The sequence below is a fragment of the Chenopodium quinoa genome, unplaced genomic scaffold, assembly GCF_001683475.1.
Source record: "Chenopodium quinoa cultivar QQ74 unplaced genomic scaffold, ASM168347v1, whole genome shotgun sequence".
Lineage (NCBI taxonomy): Eukaryota > Viridiplantae > Streptophyta > Magnoliopsida > Caryophyllales > Amaranthaceae > Chenopodium > Chenopodium quinoa.
In genome coordinates this window covers 2,931,855-2,954,386 of record NW_018745068.1, presented here as the reverse complement: position 1 = coordinate 2,954,386, position 22,532 = coordinate 2,931,855, and the positions used below count along the sequence as shown (strand labels likewise).

The following is a 22,532-nucleotide window of genomic DNA, read 5'->3' as shown; positions in this document are numbered from 1 at the left end:
ATTTAATACAAACAGGTTACTTAATAATCAATTATACTAAACAGTATACACTATTCTCAATATACAAAATAGAGACCATAGCATCACATACCTAACAAATCAATAGCAGTAATGACAGCCTGCTTAGCAACAGGGTGATAGACATGAAGCAGGCGTGACAGCATATTTGTTCCCTGAAAATTCACAGCGAATTGAAAATGGTTTATGAATGAATAAGCGGATCTTGAAGCTAATGAAACAAGCTCTTTTTATTTATTTTTATACATTATGTCTAGAATCATTTATAGACAAGGAGGGCTCAGGTACACCTAATCACAATTATTACTACACTAATACTGTAGTCATACTGACATTCGTTCACATATAAATAAATTTGGATTCAACGAGTATTTATAATTGATTAGCACGGTAAATAGGAATGCTACATAATACCACAGAAAATCTTTAAAACATCATTTAAAATTTAAGATATAAAATTAAGAAACTTCCATCACTCAATAAAAGGGATACAGAGCAGTTCAACACTATACACTTGCATCAATTTAAAAGGAAGCCCAATTACATACTCTGAAATTCACAAGCTTTCTCAAGGATATTCACTAGAATCTCTCAATTTCAATCACAAGTTAACCCATGCAGACTCAAGTTTTTTCAATCAAAAGCAAGAGCTAAAGAGGACACCTCAACTTAAATTTGGAGAAGAAAGATGCTATTGTAAAGCTTATCTATAATATTATTAAAACTCATAGGAACAACATGGTAACGTCAGGTTTCACCCTTGATTGTGATTTGGTGCCACATGTGAGGCTGTGCGCCATGTGTCACCCTATGTGTCAATAGTGTATTCTTTTATCCGTATATTCATTACCATTCTCTTCCCACATTGAATTGTAATAATGTAGTCACTTTGAAAAACTCTTCATTGGCGTGACTTTAATTCTCTATAATAATGTTTAATTTACTTGAAAAACTCTTCATATGTATAACCTCAGCTCCATATTTAAATTTGACATATCTTATGCAAGTATATATTAATGAAAGATAATATAGATTATTATATTTTCATTCACATATTAAATTTGTTCAATATTAACACTTTTTAATTAATTTTGATTAAACTTGTAAATTTATGATGTATCGGGGCATTGCCCGGGCCAATAACTTCAAAGGATAAAAGAATATATGGAGAAAAAAATATAAAGGTGTTGGTATTTGAAAAGGTTTTTGCTACAGCCAACATCTATTTTCTTTGTTGGAATAGGAGAGTAGTGCATCATTTGAAAGGCTATACAATGAGGTCCCGTCCATGCAGGATAATGCATTCACCCAATGGAAAACAGGTTCATAAAAGTCAAAAAGAATGAGGTTACACAACCTGACATTTCATAGCCTTGTTAGGATTTAATCTTCATGTCTTTCAACCATATGTTCAGTGGCTTTCATAGATGAATATTAAACAAGACATACACTTTAAACTGCACACAGAGTCTAGTTTGAAAAACTTACTACAAGAGCATCTATGCGTGCTTCGATAACAGATGACGGAGCATATCTTGCTGCATATCCATACATTAAAGCCAAACCCGCATGTATATCATCTGAATCTTCAATTTTAGCTCTATCAGTGAAGAAAGAAAGAAACCTGAATTATCAAAAGCTATGTTAGTATACCAATTTTCTGCAAGAAATCAGACAAGGAAGCAACAATAAACCCAACATTAAACTACTAGGAAGAGATAGAAACCAAAGGGGGTTTCATAAAAAGCAAAACTTCATCACAACATGTTTCCCTTCCTGTAAGAAAATAATTCTAGCCTCCTAAAACTTCAGGGCGAATACTAGTGCACTGCAAAAAACCTCGGAGTTGAATATTGAAGCTCCAAGATAAAGATTCAGAAACAGATGCTCACAATGACATCCAACATATTTGTTCCGCACTATCCTAGCTCCAACAGGCCAACATATAAAGCATCAAGGCATTTTCAGGCTTCGTGAGGACTTCTAGCGAACCCATAACACATAAAATTTGTGTGTCCTACCACTCCCCTCGGTTCAAACTATATTATACACACATGCCCCTTCAAAATATTTCTGCAGATAGCATATTAAATATTCCTTAAAGCAACATGTTTTCCCATTCATAAAGAAAGTGGAGTACTTATAGGGGTTGTCCAACTACAAGGGTGACGTAGTAGAGATGCTACAGCACCTCACCCACACCTGTCTCTTGCAGCATCTCTTCTCAATATCTATAAGTCTGTAACTGACTGAAAGAATCCATCAATCTAGTGTGGCTCCCTCATATAAAGATCAATTGTCCATAAACATGTGGAATGGCAGAATAGCTATAAACGAAAAGACGCAAAACCTTTGAAATACACTCTGCCCAACATTGTCAAGAATTTCCTTCAGCTTTTCCAAGACCATATCCAAGTGAGAAGCTGCAACCTGAAGAACATTCTCGATTGAGAAGCTATAAATATAAAACAGCAGATTTACCGGTAAAATAAGCAAACCATCGAAAAGGAAACTATATGGCATACCAATCCCATGCCCTTTGCTAAGCCAAGCCTATTCGTAGGAACTGCTATATTAGCCTGTCTATACATCAAGTCAATCTTATCACGAACATAACTTTTGTCGTCAACTTTCTGAAGCAGCATACCAAGGCATCTGGAAAAAGAAAAAAAAAAAAAAAAAAATAAAAAGAAAGAGAGAGAGAGAGAGAACTTCCTAAGCATTCATTAGTTTGAAATACATAGGCATTCATTTTAAAAATAAAAAAAAAATAAAAAAAAATAAAAAAAAAAAAACATGTGTATATGTGTGTGTACATTGGATTATTCGAACTTCCTAAGCCACACCTCTCATTTTTTGCTAGTGGTAGACCCTGATTTTTGTGGAGATTAAGTTTGTTATATTAGAAATGTATTTGTTTGAATTAAATTTCAACTACTAACGACATATGGTTATCCACTAAAGTATATATTTCTAGTTTTGAAAAAGTCAAACTGTTAAAAGTTATCATTCATAAAATGAATAAATAATAGAGAAAAAAAAAAAAAAAAAAAAACTACGAAGTGAATTGTTTTACAACAATTTATACATGTCATCAAAATACTGATGTGCAGCGTAGTATCTGTCAAGATGTCACTATCGCGTCCAAGCAACTTATTCAATAGAACCAACCGTGACCACAAACACAGATCAATAACAAAATCTATTACTGTATTAGGATTTTGTGTTTTCTGCTATGGTTGTGTGTGAGAGAGAAAGAGAGGCACTACCCTCTATATATATTCGCAAAACCCTCTAAAAAGTCAATGTACATAATTGCTTCTCAATGAATTTTTTGCAGCTGGGACCGTCATAAGTTTTTATATTGCAGATTTGCAGCATAACCAAAATAATTGAGTATCAAAGGTAATAGGTAGTTAGTTGTACTTATATTCAAATATCAATTTATTGAGTTATCTTATTTCAAAAACATTTACTAAAAAGGTAAACTGGTGTCTGGGAAAACTGCCATAACATCAATGAACTTGAGCTGATGGAGATGATTCATTTTATTATGCATACGTTACCTGTGAAGAAGTGCAGAATGCTCATCTTCAGGTGTATACAGCTCATACTGTTTGGCAAACACATCTCCGAGAGCAAGTACCCAATCAGCATCCTGACCCACATCCAGAGATTCTGCAAGAAACTACCAAGTAAAAGAGGAGGTAAATATCAAAGTGCAGATACCAAAAAAAAAACTATTTCTATCTTGTGGAATGTGGATAGATGTACAGTTTGAGCAGAGAGGGACAGGAAATACTTAGTTGTGAGGGGTCAACAGAAGCAATAAAAGACTACTTGTAAGCCCACAATTGCCACAAATATGATAAGCCACATGACCAGACAAAGTCCTCGCTATGGTCTAAATAGGAATTTTTGAAATGCTCCAAGAATGAATAGAAGCACAAGCAAAGTGACATTTCAAGATCAAAGGAATCAGTATATCAGAAGTAACTCATCATCATCGTCATACTGATGCTAACAGCTGTTAAAAACAAGCACTAATTCAAGATCAAAAGAAAAAAATATCAGAGGAGACCCCATCATGATGCACGCATGAGTTCTTAATAGCAAGATCTAACAGAATTTTAGTTGGATACATACAACACAGCTCGGTCAAAGTAAATTAATGTCTTGATTCCATGAGTAATGAATTGTGGTTTCATCAGCATCAATTTTTTCTCAATCATGCAGATACAATGAAAATAAAAATAGCATATATGAGGCTGCTAATGTTCACTCACATTAACAATCATGTCATCCCAGGTTTCCTGGCAAGAAGGATCCAGCTTCAGGTCTTCTGTATCACTGACATATGCCTTCATTTTTGGAATCTACAGCTTACAAAAAGGACAAACAAAGTCAAAGATTGGAAATACAAGTAACTTGCAGCAAAAGCTGATACTCCCTCCGTTTTTAAATACTTACTCCACTTTCCATTTCCCGCCGTTTTTAAATACTTGCTCCATTTCCTTATTTGAAAAGCTTTTATAATATTTAATTCATATTTCTCAACTAGTGGACCCAACATAAATTCCATTTTATTAATTTCATATTCTCTCTCCTCCACTTCTCTCAACTACTTTTGCTTTTTACAATTTTTTATTCTTCCACCTTACCCCACTACCTCCATATTTTATTACTTTCTCCAATTTCTCCTAAAACTCCGCGCATGGAGAAATGGAGCAAGTATTTAAAAACGGAGGGAGTAATTACAGAACGATAACATAAGCATAAAAGCAAATAGATTCAACATGAATTTGACTCAAGAGTAGACGCTAATTGACTTATCTAGGGTCTAAAACTACTGATGTTTTCATAAAGCAAGTGTGAAACACATGTTTAAGAATGTATTATTTTGCATTAAAATCATTTAAATGCATGTTAAGGCATGTGTCAATCTTTAGACAGTGTATGCCCTACTATGCTTTCACTTTATGTTGATCAACCAATATACCTCGCGTTGTTTCAATTATATTTAACATTATATTTTTCAAGAGATTATTAATCAAAATTTGCCTTTGAAGGCTTTGATAAGCAAAAGTGAAATATATACGGAAACTAATAAGTACTACCTCTGAACCTGATAGTGTTTAACACTTTCCCTATTAGTCCATTCCTTAAAGCTTTTTTCACTCTCACTTTATTCCATTTTTGGCAAACCCCATTTCCTACCTTACGCCCTTACCACACTATTTACACTTTTCTATTCAATCTAATTTAGTTTTCCCACTTTTTCTTACATCCACCCAATTTTTACCCTCTCTCTATCTCTCTCTCTCTCTCTCTCTCTCTCTCTCTCTCTCTCTCTCTCTCTCTCTTAGTATATCTACTTTTTATCTTACACCCACTCTCCATATCAACACTCTATTTCCAACCGCCTAAATCCTCAAAAGAATAGTAAATGACAAAAATAAATAGGAGCGGAGATAGTACATGATAACATAAAATCTACTTCTTGTGTCCTTTCTCTATCCCAAGAATAATTTGAACACTTTCCATTCTCATCCACCCAAGAATTAATTGAACACTTCCTTTGTTTTTGGAAAGGTTCTACCAATTATCTATTATATCTTACCTTTCTTTTGGGTCCACTTATTCCATATCACACCAACTTTTTCATTAAAATAACCATACAAATACCCCAACCAACAACTGTTAAACCTACTTTTTCATTAAAATAACAATTGATACCACAACTTATCACCTAAAACTCTATGTAATGAGAGGTGTTCGAATTAATGTGGGACAGACACATTTAAAAATTAGGTAAATATATATAAACAATAGACAAGAGGGAATGCTCCATAGCATCCTATAACCACTTCCTCTTTATCAATTAATCATACCTCATCTTGCCAAAACATACTGATGTTCTTCGGATAGAGAGGACCCAAGAAATTTAGCACCTGACCATAGGATATGTGAAAAGGAAAATGTTAGTTATAGATTCATATCTTCTTTTAGAAGGTGGTTTGGTAAGCATCAAGATAGAAGTGTAAATTGGACCTCAAAACAAAAAATTTTAAAAAAAATAATAATAATAGAAAAATAACCAAATAGAAAAAAGTGCAACCCTATGCTTCCTACAGATCTTATATAGCCATATTCCAACTGAAACCTGACAAGGAAACTATAGACCACAAGAAAAACTTTGTGTGTATTTGTGTGTCTGCATGAAAAATGTAACCATAATCCCTATACAACTGTATGCATATATGTATGTGTGCACACTACATACTTTCATAAATGCATAGTTCCATACATTCATAAATGCATAGTTTCATATTCAAATCAAACCTAATTCAAAAATGAAACCCAGCATTAGAAATCTTACAGAGAGAATATGAGTAGCTTGCTGCTCCCTTGCCAGGGGATCATGCAAAAGTACAATCAAGCGGCCAAAGAGCTCCTGATATTACAAACCGAACATGACCATAGATAAGTACAGGTGCATAAGTTAGGAAAACATTTACATCAATACAAAAGCTACCTCAGAACTTGGAATGTCAGTGCGAGCTTTACACTCGCTCAGCATCATGCTGCCACTTCCAGATCTATGCCTGCATAATTCTGAAATGCATCTACAAACCTGACAAGCAATAAAATTTTATTTAATCATTGAATTATATATGTAGCAAAATACCATGCAGACAACCAGAATTGAAAAACATAAGGAGGCAGATTTTAAAAAATGGGTGACAGATAGTCCCTATTTCTGACTTAGATAATTCTAGAAGCTTTTTAAATTATTAGAATCTTGACCAATTAATTCAAAAATAGTACATCAACTTTCTGTGTCCAGATCCAATGGTGCCAGCCTAGAGTGAGATGTCCTGCTAGCTTGGTAAAGGAAGTTGAAGGGCATGTGGATTGTTGACTTGTACACAATGATATTTTGACTAGTTGATGGATAATTAGAAAGTTAGAAGGCAAGAAATCAGCGGATTCTTGAATGAAAATCCATACTAATTTAAGCTTTTTAAAATACACTGTCTGAGGATCTTGTATAGTTGAAGTTACGCCATTTGTCATGTGCATCAGTTGTCATTGATTTTGTAGATAAGATGAAGCAAGACTCAATAAACAGAGCCATTGAAGACTAGTACAAGTCAACAATCCATTTGTTCTTTATCTTCCTTTATTAGGCTGTAGATTCTTTTGATATGGAAGACTTGTAGGTATCCTGCGGCAGTGTATGAAAAAAACGCGGCCGAGAAAGCTCTCAAGATTAGCTGGTAAGGTTGCCCAACTGCCCAGGCTATAGGCAATTGGGGTAGAGCGCTTCTTTTAATCTAGACGAGGCGCGTTCAAAGAAGCAAATCTGAGGCGCACCTAAAGCGCACATTAGTCAACTATACTTAATCTTATAATAGTGTGACAGGCATGTTAATTTTATTCAAGACCTCTCTTTTACATAGAATTGATACCCCTTGGTGTCCTTATTACTCCCTCCGTTTTTTTTTTAATGAATCACTTGCATTTACACGGAGGTTTAGGAGAGTTTATTCGCTCAAGTATTAGATTGTGCAAGTGGGGCAAGTGTGATTAATTTATTTTAGTATAAGTACAATGAGGACCATGAAAGAGATAGCAGGTGAGAAAGAGTAGTTTTTTTCAATTATTTACGTAGGGACCATGAAAGAAAGAAAAACGATAAAATATTTTGAGAGTGGTTTGGGGGAAAAGAAAAAATAGTAAAAATATGGTATAAAGTTACCAAATATAGAAGCGATGCATAAAAAAAAAAAAAAAAAAAGATGGATTCATAATAAGATATCAAAACTAATATAGACAAAATATAAGATTATTAAATTAATTATACTGAACTAGAAGAAAATAACTCAGTAACCAGTTTCAATTTTTTAAATTCTTTGTTCAAGAATTAATATATGGAAGAAGATTATAATAGTTTAACCCTGGTCAGTTGTGACAATCAAAATGATAAAACAGAACATTGATTGTTAATTATGTGAGAATGAAATCATAGTCAACAGAAACACATAGTATTAAGTTTGGATAAGTATAGTATGTTTGAGACTTTGACCGCAATATGTTTCGGAGTAAATTGAGGAATATAGATCAGCTTACAACACCTAATAGTTAATAAACAATAAAAGAGAAATAGTGGGAAAGAACAAAACTGCAGAAAGCAAAGATCAGAGATGGAAAAGGTTATAAAGGAGCTATGAAAAAGAAAAAAAAAAATACCGTAGAAACTGCACCAGTATATGCCCGAGGAATGATCAACTTTAACAGAAAAGGCCACAATATGTGCTACAGAGGCATTTTATAAAGTAGCAGTAGTTAATAAAATTAATAATCAAGCAAGCACAAAAGCTAAAAAAAAAAAATTAAAAAAATTAAAAAAATTAAAAAAAAAAAAAAAGATAAAAAAAAGAGAGAGAGAGAAAAAGAGAATTCAATAATTAAAGTACCTCCATCTCAGGGATTGTGATTGTCAACAGAAGTAAGCCTTTTTCACAGACTGATCTCAACTCTGTCATGCTGATCATCCCATTCTTTGCCTGACAGACACCCATATAATTTTAGAATAAAAGTAAACTTTTTCAAAGGCAATAGTACAAGCTAAGATTAAAGTACATCAAAGGAAGAAGTCTCAGTTTAGCTTGTGTCAAGCAAAGAAGTCTTTCACCTAGCAGCTAGTCCTATGCCATTGGATTCTCTCTCCTCGGCAGATGAGCAAATCAATGTTTGTCTGAACTGATTTTAAACTCAAATAGAAAAGATTTGTTTAAGCCTTAGTGGGTGGATAGACAACAATATTAAATTATTGTATTTTTTAATTATTTTTTTTTAAGGGATTAATTTTCATTATTTTTCTTTAAGATATTAAATCTTGCTGGTTACCAATGAAAAGCATTGACTTGGGAGGGAAATAAAGGAAACATAACACTGCAATTTCGAAAATAATAGCTTAGTTTCTTTGGACAAAAAAAAAAAAAAAAAAAAAAAAAAAAAAAAAAAAAAAAATCCTTTTGTTTTTGTAATTTTTTTTCCCAACACTTTATATGATACCCGTATCCAAGAAAACTAGTCAGGACATTCTTTTGACCTTATCCTTGTATCTGCTAAATTTTTGGAGTAGAATCTCGGTTCCTCCGATCCCTACTCAGATACAACACCCATAGTCTGATAAACATAAAAAAGACAGTTTGATTAACTAAATTATTGAAGCTAGTTCATTTGGCAAAATGGTGGTATACAGGGGAAAGAAGATAGCATATTTAAGGCAGGTTGTTCACCTGCAGCTTAAAATTAAAGTATTTTCTCTAGCAACGACCATGTGTTGCATCCAGGTAAGCACTTGTTTACCCTGAATCCTAGGAGTCTAGGTATAATTTAGCATAACAACCTGAGAGGATGACAGATGACTAGCAATTGTTCAAGCCCTCTTTTTAGTCATAAGTTAGTCCACCTAATTTTTCAAACAATGGGGATACCACGTACCAAGATCAACATCTTAAACGGAATATACCAACACCTCAGGTGCAGAGATATCGTCTACAACCAAATAGCAGTTTGGCAGATAGAGATTGAAACAAATGAATGAATTTGAAATGAAAGAATTTTTACTGGCTGATAAATATAGAAACAAATGAATAAACAAATGTGTGAGATGACAAGTAAGATCCCATTCTTTTATTACAAGACGTCAAGATGGTTGATTTACTGAAAGATAGACATTGAAAAAAATGAATTTTTGTGGCAAAATTTGCTGGTACCGTTGAAAAGAAGAGCGACACAAGACAAACTTTGAAAGTTTCTTGCCCTATCATTATTGGCATTTTCTTAACATAGCAACTTCCCAAACAGATTCCTAGTCTATTTACTTTTAAAGTGATTTCATATACTTTTTGACGAATTTCATCAACTTTTACTAGGTTTTTCTTTACTTGTAAAACCAAATTAACGAAAATTTATTAAAAATAATTTTTTTAAACAAAGGGATTTAAAAGATTGTTGTTAATGTTTTTGCTAGATGAATGTCAATGTGTTTTCCTCGTTTTATATAATCTAATCACTTAAATGCTATTTGCTTTACTTTTAACACACAAAAGTGGTTCTCAATTCTCATTTAGACTTAAATCTCATTAGAATCCGATCTTACAAATTTATATAAATACAACAGGAGTACTTGAACATGACTTCTCTCCGAGAAAATATAATCAAAGACCTTAAAATAAGCCAGATTCAAACCTCAAATCTTCTGTAAGTTAAAGTATGATAAGAGCTGCTTGAGGATATCTGATGTTTCTCTTGGTCTGGAAGAGCACAATGACGTACTAGGTACTCCACAAATGACTCCCCTGAAGGACCAATCAAATAACAGTGTGAAGCCATTACCACAATTAGCTGCCATGAAAGACAATAGTTAGTAAACAGAAATCTCCTATTGTTGTGAGAGGATAGGTGCCATGTCATTAACAAACCTCTGAAAGTGCCTTCCTTACTCCTAGATTTTGTTCATCGAGCAGCAATTTTACTACATCAACAAGCATAGGCCTGCTATTATGCCAAGCCTCGGACAATCTGTATAGCACATATGTAGGGAAGTCAATTGGAGAAACAGATGTTTTCACAACTGTAGATTATAGCCAGAAAAGTGACCTGGGCAATAGGTGTTTCAAGACACAAAGTGCCCCAAAAGTCAAAGCTTCTTCCTTTAACCTGCATTTCTGATAACAATATATCATTAGCAGAAGCTACTGGAATAATGAACTTCGTTGTTTAACTCACACCATCATTTATTAGTAATAACAATAGACAATGTCTTCCCTTCAATAGTCTTGTAATAAATTGATTCTTTCTAATAAAGTGGAAGTCACTACTCACATTTAAAAGAAATACGAAAAGATCTTCAGGGTACACCATGCCAACCGTGAGAAAGCAACGTTGAACTTCATTGTATGTCTGAGGCACCAAAAGAAACTTCTTAACAATCTATATAGACCTAATTATAATGATAAGATGACAGCTCAATGTAAATTATGATAGCTCAATAAAACGTATTCCGCCAATTTTGCCTCGATGCATTCATAATTGATCCACTTGCTATAGTCCAAGATCAACAAAAAAAATTAAAGATGAAGCATGCAGCATGTATCAAAAGTCACAATTATCTAATTCAGTTGTTAGTGCTTTATGCACTATCACAAGTTAACAACTAAATCATTGGTTGCAAAGAAAATTTTATGACCCATTATATTTCACTTAATCAGAATACATTAATGAAGGTTATTCTATATACCTAAGGAAAACCCTACGCCCTAGAAAAAGACAGCCCTCCCAAAGACCACAAACAAAAAATTTAAAAATAAAATATAAGATGATACACAAGATTAAACAAATGTACCCTCACAAAGTCGTCCATCTAGAATTTCAGAGCAATATCATAGTTTATACAGGAGCATGGAGAGAAAGGGAAGAACCTTCAACCCAATAGAAAATTTTGGCTGATCTTTGATGTCATTGTTCATGAGCACTACTGGAAGAAGTGTAGACAGGACAACAATAAGTTCCTGCAGACATGAAATTAATTGTCAGACAGATAATATATAATTGAATCAGGTAATATGAAGGTACCCAGCTACTTTAGGTGCATACCAAAAAAAATATAATCGCAACAAAAATTATTCAATATTCCTGTAATCCAGCTCATTTCCATTCGAAGCTGGATTTCAACGAGTTTATCATGGGCCAATTGATTAGATTGGTAAAAATAAATGACCCCTAGCGACAACTTGGGAAAAAAATAAAACAAAATAACTCCGGTGACAATTTGGTAAAAAAAACTTAAACCCATGCGAAATTTTGTAAACAAAAAGTTTTTAAAAATAAAATAAAATAAAATAAAAAAATAAACTCAGGCAACATTTGGACAAAATATTTTTTCCGACAAATTCCTCAAAATGCCCAATTTAATTCGTTTTGTGTTTATAAACTTATTTTTCCCATTTTAATTTTTTTAATTAATTTTCCATCCTCTTTTTATTTTGCAAAATCCCAAAGTTCCCAATTTTTTTTTCCAATCCTTTTTCTATTTCCCTGATAAGGGGTTGGAATATTAAGTGGAAAATTAAATGGAAATAATATCTAAACCTCTTTATTTTTTCTCCAACTATTTCCTTGAAAAAGGTTGCAAAATTATGGAAAAAAAATAAAAGGGAAAAGTAATTTAAAATAAAACCACAAAAATGCCTTTTTTATTTGCCCAAGGCGCAGCAAACTCTAAAACGCCTTGGTGCGCCTTGAGCCTTTTTATACATTGGTCATACCATTTGTAACACCCAAGTGTACATGAGCCCGCTTATTTTCCTAGAGAGGACAATATCTACAAGTGGGCTCATGTAAACCTAGGGTGTTACACCCAGTTCCATTTTGTTTGTCCCATTTGCCTTTTTGCGTTGTTTTCGTAAACTACTTGTTATTAGAATTTATAAAAATAGACAAAACAAGATCCCACAAAAATAGAATACTTTTTTTAAAACATATAAACAGTAAACTACTAATCTTTCTTGTGGAATAATGTTTTTGTCCAAAGCATAAAACATTAACTTGCCCACCCATCATCCTTCCTGCTCCCATGAGGCCATGACTCCTATCCTCACCTTTGGATTCCCCACCTATTGACCAACACCTTCCCCTCTCTCTTTCTTTCTTGCTTACGTTGGGTAATAACTCCACAACGACGAACCAACATCTATGGGAAATCGACAACAGCAGTGACCCAAAACAACACTATTTATGTAGCTGCCCTATCATATAACATCAGTGACTCATTCATCACCCCACTGCCCACCACCACACATCTCCAGCCATCAATCTAACTTGACCACAAAGTGTTTCACCCTTCATTCATGGCATTTATTTTCTTTCCAAAATAAAAGAAATGTATGACTTCCATCAAACTATGTTGGATAAGGTACAATCAAATTCTTAATTAATGAAATTCAAGTCATGGAGATCTTGAATTTATCAACATTATCTTGATTTAATTGGTATTGTTCAAAATTTCAAACTCTTAACAGTCAATGCTAATGACTGATGAAATTTATTTTAGGAAAAATCCAATTGAGCTTAATTTAAGCATCAAGCCGAACCGAAAGCGTTCATAAGCATCTTGAGCTTAAGCTAAGCCTGGATATATGAAGTATTCTAGATAGCTTTGGAATTATCTTTAAATAAGGAGCTAAATAGCTAGTCACTCACTCACAAGATAATATAACGATATGATTATTATATCAAAGCAATCACAAATATACACCTAAGAACTACTTTATGAAGGTTATTTCAACCTCATAACATTCCTCATTCCCAATCAAGACATATTTTGTATCCTTCCGTCAACCAAATTGTGTTATTAAAGTGTTAAACGATTCCCAAAGTGGAGATAATATAACTAGAAGCTAGCTTTCCAAACTATAATCAACAAAGCATGGAAACACCTGTCAGGCTTCATTTTAGTTTTCTGCAAACATGAATAAGCACAAGGAAGATATTCCCAGTAAACTTCCACATGCTATAAAAGTACATCAGTAGTTAAACAATTTAGTGGCTGGCAAAACATGTGAAACATGCGCTACCCTTCTTGCACACCTTTCAACCCATGAAACACCCGAAATAAACTGATTAAAAAAAAAAAATAGAAAACTCAGATTCATTGATGACGTTATAGTTTCAAATTTTGCTTATATGACATGATAATTCAAGACGTACTTAGTTGGCAAAACCTTTTTTTACCCAATTTTTTTGAGCATTTCCTCTTTGTATACTGTGGAGATTTTCCATTACTGTTTCGGTGGTGTGCATCATGTAGACATTTATCGATAAAAATATAAAATAGGAAACGAAGTAGTTTACTAAACACAGAATGTGCAGGCCTCACCTCGAATTCAAGTAACGGAGGGCCAGTCTCCGACAATAAAGACGCATAGAGGAGATGATGGAGACTACATGTAGCAACATAAGCAACATCCTGATCTTTCTTGTACCTGGTAACACATAAACCACAAGAATAAAGCCAAATCATAATTAATAATGGTTCTTAACCCCTTGTGAAATAGCCTAAGCTTTCCAGTATACCTACTTGCCTACACATAAAAGGTATTACAGGTTTGTCAAACAAATTGCAAATTATCATGATATAACCAATTCAGAAATTATAAACAAAAATTAAAAAAAAATTAAAAAATATCTAAACCTTCACCGTAGCACTATATGAAGCCAGCAAATATGAAGATCAACTGCATGGCCAGCAGAATCACTTACACCAGTTGGATTATTCAACATACATACAGTAAACATAGCACTTACAGGTCCAATATTGTTGGGATAAGTCGAGGTAAGGCTGTTTTAAGTTGTGGTCTAGTGATCAAACCAACCATCTGACCTAGAGCTTCCACAGTTGACATTCGTACCTAAAGAAAGAGTCATAAGTTTAGAAAAAAAAAAATTATTAAAAGTTTAAAAAATATTTTTAAAAAAAAGGAGCTGATGTTTTACTCATTCTGCATCAAAGAAAATCAATCATATGTTGGCATGATGACAATTTTGTCTGTTTCTTGGTGTGTGTGTGTCTGTGTGTGTGTGTTGAAAGACTTCAGACATCAAGAAGTTGAAACTATGTGTACTAGAAGAAAGTGGACAGTTTCTTCAGTTAAGAGAAAGTACTCTCCCTGCCCCCACCCCCATCTCCCTCTTGCTTGGAGGTTTCAAAAGATTGCAACAACAGTCAAAAGCCAACAGAAAGGCTGATGGAAGAGCTAATTCAGAATTTAATTGTGGGATGGAGTTTTTGCAACCCCGACAACAAATTTTAAAGAGATTCTTACTTTGATTTTAAACTTGGAAACCAATAACTTGAAAGGGATTTTTTACTCCGTCAACACATAATTCATGCAAAGGGTTATCATTTCTAACTAATCTCAAACATAAGAAAAAAAAAAATCGTGAAGCTCAGTCAAATCAACTTAAAACCAAAATTCATTAACTTATCATTTAAACATAGAAATCAAACTGATTACTCCCTCTATGCCGCTGAAGCTGTCCACTTAAAATTTCAGAATTTACAATGTTGCTAGTCACAAATTCAAAGGCGGACAACTTAAGTGGGATGAAGGAAATATTAGTTAAGAGAAAAAGAATGATTAAAAGTTAAAGAATTAGCCCAGGAACCTTCAAGTCCCTCGAAGATGCCCAAACTCTTAAGAGAAGTTCAAAGGCTGAGTTCAAGAATGACCTGCACTACACAAGAACAGCTCATCAATCAGATGATCAACCAATATCATATAAAGTACAACTGGTAAATGAACAATTTGATCTTACATGACATCTGCGTCAAGCACTTCAAAAGAGGGAAACTCAATGCTGTATTGTGATATAGCCTGACACCAACACTTGAAGGCTGGATACACAGTATAAAATTAAATCAGTGTCTCAGAGCCAAATGTTTGAGTGTCCTAACGCAGCAAACAAATACAGGAAATAGAACGTAAAGGAAATAACCACAATGTTCCTTTCTTTTCAGCTTTTATGTTAGGCTAGGTTTTCAGGCAAAGAGAAAAATCATAGATGATCCATAAGAATGTTTAAAGATCAAGAGTCTAATAAAGTAGCTGATAGATCAAATCACTGCTCCTGTCCTAGTCAGAACGAGAGATTCATAATTTTTTATTATTATTATTTACCACAATTCTATTTCAATGATCAATTCTTGAGCCCCAGTGCATGATGAGCAAAGTTAAATTTCTACTATCACCGTTTCGTATTATGTGGAACATTTACTTAAAACGGATGCTACACACTATGTGTAACAAATGTTTTCTTTCCCTTTTAAGCTGTCATTTCTCTCTATCTCTCACTTCATCACATGCATCTATATCTTTCTCTCTCCATTTAACACTCAAACAAACAAATTTCGCCTAGGAGTCCATGTCAAGGACTTTGTTGCACATAATATAAAACGGAGTTAGTATTTATATATTTACAAAAAATTGATATCTTGATTGCTACATTTTTTTTTTTCCAAAAAAAAGCTTGGCTGTTCTATTATAAAAAGGGTCATGTATAAGCATTTAACAATACTCCTAAATGTCAATAAGTGGAAAATTATGACAAGATCACTCGCAGTTCGAGTAATTAAACCCCTATCCCTAATTGTTTGTTGCATTTCCTGTTTTTGGAGTCAAAATTCATTAACTTTGATCTTGAATTCCCATTGATATATAGGAAAAAACATAGTCATGTAGGATCTTGTTAGAATTATTTAAACAAGTACTTTCAATATATCAACTTTTATATAATTTTTTCTAATACACAATTAAGGATATTAATGGTGGACCATTTGCTTAATCAAAAGAACATAGGTCTTCACAAATTGAACAAATTTCTTTATCAAATATTCTATTATTCAACCTTAGAATTTAATAGGTATTCAATTTTGTTTCTCTATATCTCCTCTAAAAGACCTATGTTCTTTGCTCAAACATAGTCATTCCCTCTCCTAATATAGAATTCAATTCATTAAAACTTTAAGCTCAAATATTAAGTTTGTCCAAGTTGGCTTTAAAGCCACCCTACCCATTCTTCTCATGTGTAACCTGGAAAACCCAAATACTTTCAACACAAGCATTTTCTCAGCCTGAGTCTACCCCACATACACTATTTTCACCAAGAAAAACAATTCCTGACAATGTTTAAACGCTGCAACCTTTCTAGCTTACATGATGTAGCGATATCAGAAATTCATAAAATGTTGACACATATATGAAACAATGGATGGTGGAACTGTAAAGCCCTAGCATCACAGATCCAACACAAATTCTAATTAGGGTTCTCCATGATTTAGCGGCCTCATTAAGAAAGTAAAACAATAACAATAACAATAATAATAATAATAAGATGGACCGTTCATCATCAAAACAGAGCTTGGACAATACCATTGGCAAATACTGATCGATGAATGTCTCTTACACTACCAAGAATGGGAAGAACTCGTGAAAGTACAGCTTTCAAGCGTGGTGTGAACAGCAAAGCTTGAATTTCATTAAAAAGAAATGCATTAGCTTTGAGTTGGCTAACATATCCACAGAACCATTATATAATTTGCTAATCAAAATTACCAAAAAGAAAATAAGAATGACCAACCATCAGCAGCTGCAAAATCAGCAAGTATCTGAATCATAGCTGGTAAAGCTGAGCTAGCTCCGGATAGATGAGCATATATTTCCTCCATCATCTACCGATCAAAATTCAACAAAATACAAGTAAGAAACATCCAAGAAAAGGTAAGGTCTATATACTAACAACAACGAAGGAGCATCACTTGCTCGCTTCGCCTACAATTCTCACACCGTCAACTTTCTATGCACATAAGCTATATAAATAAAAATAAGCAAATACTGAAACAAGGAATAAAATATTCGCTAAGAAATAAAACTAATATTCCACAAAATAAGAAAAGTTATAAAAGAGGGAGACTTGTGAATAAAATTTAACTAATAAATTCAAAAGTAAGGAAACCCTTTCAAAATATTAGCTATACAATAACACGATGATAACTTCCTAGTAAGGGATTTATAAGCATCGTTTAATTAATTAATTGGATGAAACTAGCTATTAGAAAATTGCAATCTTTAAAACTTGATTTCTAAGAGAATACAAAAAACCTTTTGTATCAAAACAGAAAAAAGAATTCTTATGGAAATATTTACTAAAACAAGAAGAGGTAAGCAAGTAGCTCCAATTCTAGGAAGTAGAACCTTCTAGTATGTTGTACTACCAGTTTGTCAAACAAATAGTTTTGCAGTCTTCTGCTTTTTTAATAAAAAGTGTTAAACATACACACATCCGCGCTGACACGCGCGCGCGCACATACACACACACAAACAATTGAAGCATACTGATTAATTTGCAATGACTGCTGCTCAAGTTGAATGCCATTCAATTCAAACGTGTGGCCACATTAATTCAATTATTTGCATTAATTATTAGATTTAACAATTAACATCATGAATTAAGTAATTGTTATCCTCCATTTGATGTTTTGAGTCAACTTTACAGATTTAGTGTCAATTATTAATTTTTAATTGTAATACGGTTAGTTATTAATAATTCAGTATCAATTATGTAAGTAATGCGCCACAAATGACATGTTTACCTGGGAGTGTCAACTATTGAAACTTGGTCCCACATATGAAGTGGATGCCTTGTATAAGAATTCCGGTACACCAATTAAGATTTTTGGTATCAAATGTGAATTTTGTGTCCAGCATGAAACAATTTGCACCAATAAGGGGTCATTGGTTGGATCATTTTGAATGAATTGGAATGGAGTTAAAAATTGGAATGAATTGGATCAACAAGAAAATTTCAAAAAAGGACTTTAAGCATCTCCCGACCACTCTCGTATCCAAATGATTACAGAAAGAAAGACTGTAACTTCCTTCCTCACAAAATCACAAGAATAATGGTAGTATACAATGTCAAATCAAACCAGACTTGGTGATACCTCATATCTCATAACATTGATAACCTTCCAAACTTCCTTGTAATGACTTCTCCAGCTGGTAGAATAGGCTTACAAGATAGACCTTTAGAAGAGACTTAGAAAGACCCTCATAGTATTTTGAAATTAATACAGATATAAAATTAATGTAATAGCCTGATAGGAAGGCAATATGAGAATTAGTGGTGGGAAAAAATGGCAAAAAGAAAGAAAAAAATCACAAAAAAACAATGTTTAGTCACCCTAACCCAATCCATATCAAATCAAAAACTTCTTCAGTTCTTAATTAAAATAGTTTAGAACAAACAAGATAAGACTTTTCAAGCATCATGCTTCACGTCAACCCTATGCATAAGGTCAAAAAACCTGCTCAGAATGCCTATGCAGTAGAATAACCCTCTGCTCAAAACTCTACTGGCACAACGGGTATAAACAACAAAACACAGTTATGCTGTTATAAAACAAAAGAGTATAGTTGAAAGGAGACGTTCTAACTGATACATAAAGAGAATGGTACAGCAGCCTGCTTCAATTCAAATAATTTCTCTAGCATAAAGAGAGATGATAATATCAAAAGACTTGAATTCCCCTCACATAACTAATGTATAAAGAGAAGAGGACTGTTAAAAAGGTGTAAAATGGCTTGTGCAAATGTTTGAGACTGTTACTCATTCTCAACCTTCCTTATCCAACCCCCTTTATTGAAATTTGAAAGTTTACATAATAGGCCAAAAACTTCAATATTTACCAAATAAACATGATAACAATCCGTCATGTGACAGAGTCATCCAAAGCAAGAGACTTACCAGATCAGGAAAATGTGAACCTATTGAAACAAGCAACCCTGAAGCAGCTTTCTGCCAGTCTGTATTGAGTTCCTGAAACAAATTAATTTCCCAGTGAATCTGTCACTTAGAAGTCGCACACATATGACATGCACATTGAAACAGAAACTCAACCTTCATATTTTCTGAATAAAGAGGTAAATAGTACAGATAAAAATAAATAAATGAATAAATAAAAAGCTGATAGAATGTTCTTTCAAATTATCACGAATTGCACGAGTCTCCACAGCCTACTTTTTTTGAACCAAAAGTTTCAAAACAAACTGACATCTAACAAAAAATTTCAATGATAAAAAATACTAGCACCCACATCACTTCATAAAGTTTAAAATTCTACGTGGTCACCCACAAAGGATGAAATTAGCCAAGGTACAGGACTTGAGAATATCACTCGAAGAATCTTCCAAGCCTGACAGTACAAAATTTCATACCCTGAAAGTTTAAAATTCTACTTCAATGACGGGTAAATTTAAACAGCAAACACGCCATAACTTCATAGTATGTTTGGAAAGAAACGGGAAGGAAATGGTTTTGAAAGCCTGAATTTCCCCTCCATATATTTTGATCTGTCAAAGGATTTAGCTTACTACAAGCCTAGGAAACCGGATCCCCTCCGGTGAAAAAACTATAAATCAAAAGAATTTGACAGGTACACACATGAAACTAACAGCATCAGATAGACTAACCTCCCAACTCAGTGAAAAACCCCTCACCGGCCTTACCTAACACATAAGTTTGCATTATCTTCAGTGACACTAAGAGACTTTAGCTATTCTTGTCCAATTTCGAATTTACACATCTTGTAGACCATATTAATAAAGCCTTTAAAATTATAGTTTAGAACTTCTTCACACAAGCTAATCCAAACTTAATAAAGTCATAGTGATCAAGCAGCTAATGAAGTAGATTTTTTCTCTCTTCGCCTTAATGCAAGAAATCCTCTACCATAAGATCAAAGCTAAACAAACACCTCCAAATTAACGAAAATAAAAATCATCCAGTACTAGGCAATCTCATAACCGAAAAAACACTCTCGGTGGCAATTCGTAGAATTTCAACAAATCTACAGCATATCCAATGATCAAAATGAAATAATCAGCTATCAAATGCTCACACAAATTACTGTTGTAGTACATTTAGCTACAAATAGATAATAATACGAAATCAATTACACTAATTTATTGCATAATAACTAAAGAATTACAAAATAATTGAATACCACTCAATGATCAGCTAACCTTAGACGAGATCATTTCCGAAGTCGCAATCTTCAAAAGCTTCGACATATAAGTATGATCAGCATCTTCTTTATTAAGAGCTTTAACACCAAATGCCATCACTTGGAATAAGCCAGCCATATTACCAAATCTCTGCACAATAATTTTTTTTTCAACAAAACAATCAATTATACATTCAAATTCAACCGAAATTGGCCGGAATCACGGCAATTGTTCAACAATTTGCTCAAAACTCTACCCGACGACCGCCACGCGATACGGCGGCGCAACAATCGAGCACCAGAAGAGGATTCCTGCAAGCAACGAGAGAAATTATTGAGCAAAATTGCAGCATTGAACTAGAGAGTTGAATAAAATTGAGGGGAGAGAGAAAGTAGTACAGTGTGGCAATGTCTTTGAGAGAAGCCATGGAAGCTTCTCGAACAATGGAAGATTCATCAGCAAGCGAAGCTACTAGAACCTGTACAGCGTCTGAAGAAAAACATGCAGAAATTCAAACAAAATTGGAGAAATTGATCAGTAAATTGAGGATTGAAATTGGAAGAACAAAGTGATTGAAATTGTGAAAACATAGAGGAAGTTTACCAGGAGCAGGAATTGAGGTGACGGAGGTTAAAGAAGCCATTGAAATGGAGGGGAGAGAAAGAGGTGGAAGACGAACAAGGCTTTTCGAGTTGGCGTGTGTTTGTGTGAATGTTTATAGTTACTGGGATTTTGGAGCATATGCTATTTGAGAAATTCCTTAAATTTTAGTCATTGTATGTATCTTACCTGGCATGATCCTCAAAGGACAACATTGCCAACCAAAAATTGAAGTTACATAAAGAGTAGCTTTGCTAATTGAGCTCAAACTCGATTCGGTCAATCCTCGATTAAAACTTAACTCGAGTTGATTCGTGCTCATTCAAATCACATTGTCGATAAGTATACAAGAAATTCAAAAAAAAATTCAGTTCTTCTACCCTTAAAATCAAATTCCTTAAAAACAACACTTACCGTTCTAAATCAATCAATAACTATATACTATGTACTAAAAGTGAAATCTGGTTAAAAAATTTCCCACCCATTTTACTTTTCAATTTTACGCAGATTATTAAAGGAAATTATTTTATAATAATCCAAAATATCTTTCTTCCAATTAAAATTCTTAACAATAATAATTCTCCAAATACACAACTAATATATTTTTACATATACGTAGCATTTTATATTAGGTACTTTTTTTGTAAAAAAAATGAACGTATATTAGGCAAATATTATTAAATAATACTTCTCTAAGCTATATTATCTTAGTTTTCGATAATTTTTTAACTTTTTTTTTCTTCCAATTTTGTTACTTTTGCAATAATGTTTATTTCAATTAAAAATAAAATCATTTTGTTAACACACATATATACACTTAATTTCTACTCTTAAAAGTCAAATAACGCAGCATGCGCGGGTACTATCTGTTTCGGGGTTTTTTGATGTCCTGCGGGAGAGTTACAATTCCGAGACTGGAACCAGACGTCTGTACCTGCAAAACAACGGAGACTCCGGGTGGTAGGAGCTCCGCCTCCGATGGTCAAATTAGAACTTGTTAAAGGAGTAATTAATGCGGAAAAAAGGGTAAAGTGTTTTTTCTAGGTAAGAGTAATTAATTGACGTAATCCCCTTTAATGAGGATTAATGATCATATTTATATGCCTTGGGATGCGTGCCAGTCCTAAGTTTAGGTTAACCTAGGGCTGACTGGGCTTCTTCCAAGGATTAGGCCTAGGTGGCCATTTTGCCCGGTTGGCATAGGGGAGGCCACGTGGCGTGACACAAGTGGTCCATGGTGGACCGATCAACGCCTGACACGTGGCAGGCTCCTAATGG

At 33.7% G+C, this 22,532-nt stretch overlaps 1 protein-coding gene across 3 annotated transcripts in view; it reads right to left on the bottom strand.

Annotated features, from left to right (window-relative positions):
- LOC110709524 (protein SHOOT GRAVITROPISM 6-like) overlaps positions 1–21,455 on the bottom strand; it is a 41,051-nt gene extending 19,596 nt beyond the window's left edge. The window contains exons 1-27 of one of the 3 annotated variants that reach the window (XM_021887742.1): positions 21,258–21,455; positions 21,053–21,143; positions 20,911–20,965; positions 20,673–20,804; positions 19,396–19,467; positions 17,230–17,320; positions 17,022–17,117; positions 15,409–15,487; positions 15,259–15,322; positions 14,398–14,501; positions 13,970–14,075; positions 11,514–11,603; positions 10,918–10,995; positions 10,693–10,760; positions 10,515–10,614; positions 10,282–10,437; positions 8,499–8,588; positions 8,272–8,337; positions 6,554–6,652; positions 6,398–6,472; positions 5,910–5,969; positions 4,305–4,394; positions 3,585–3,706; positions 2,544–2,673; positions 2,369–2,448; positions 1,507–1,642; positions 92–173 (exon numbers count right to left, since the gene is read on the bottom strand). In XM_021887742.1, coding sequence (XP_021743434.1) covers positions 92–173; positions 1,507–1,642; positions 2,369–2,448; positions 2,544–2,673; positions 3,585–3,706; positions 4,305–4,394; positions 5,910–5,969; positions 6,398–6,472; positions 6,554–6,652; positions 8,272–8,337; positions 8,499–8,588; positions 10,282–10,437; positions 10,515–10,614; positions 10,693–10,760; positions 10,918–10,995; positions 11,514–11,603; positions 13,970–14,075; positions 14,398–14,501; positions 15,259–15,322; positions 15,409–15,487; positions 17,022–17,117; positions 17,230–17,320; positions 19,396–19,467; positions 20,673–20,804; positions 20,911–20,965; positions 21,053–21,143; positions 21,258–21,297 — 2,452 coding nt within the window. In that variant the 5' untranslated portion in view covers positions 21,298–21,455. Of the gene's footprint in view, positions 1–91; positions 174–1,506; positions 1,643–2,368; positions 2,449–2,543; positions 2,674–3,584; positions 3,707–4,304; positions 4,395–5,909; positions 5,970–6,397; positions 6,473–6,553; positions 6,653–8,271; positions 8,338–8,498; positions 8,589–10,281; positions 10,438–10,514; positions 10,615–10,692; positions 10,761–10,917; positions 10,996–11,513; positions 11,604–13,969; positions 14,076–14,397; positions 14,502–15,258; positions 15,328–15,408; positions 15,488–17,021; positions 17,118–17,229; positions 17,321–19,395; positions 19,468–20,672; positions 20,805–20,910; positions 20,966–21,052; positions 21,144–21,257 lie in introns of those variants that run through there. The other 2 variants (XM_021887743.1, XM_021887744.1) reach the window with 2 other exon arrangements.
- Between the last annotated feature and the right edge of the window lie 1,077 nt (positions 21,456–22,532).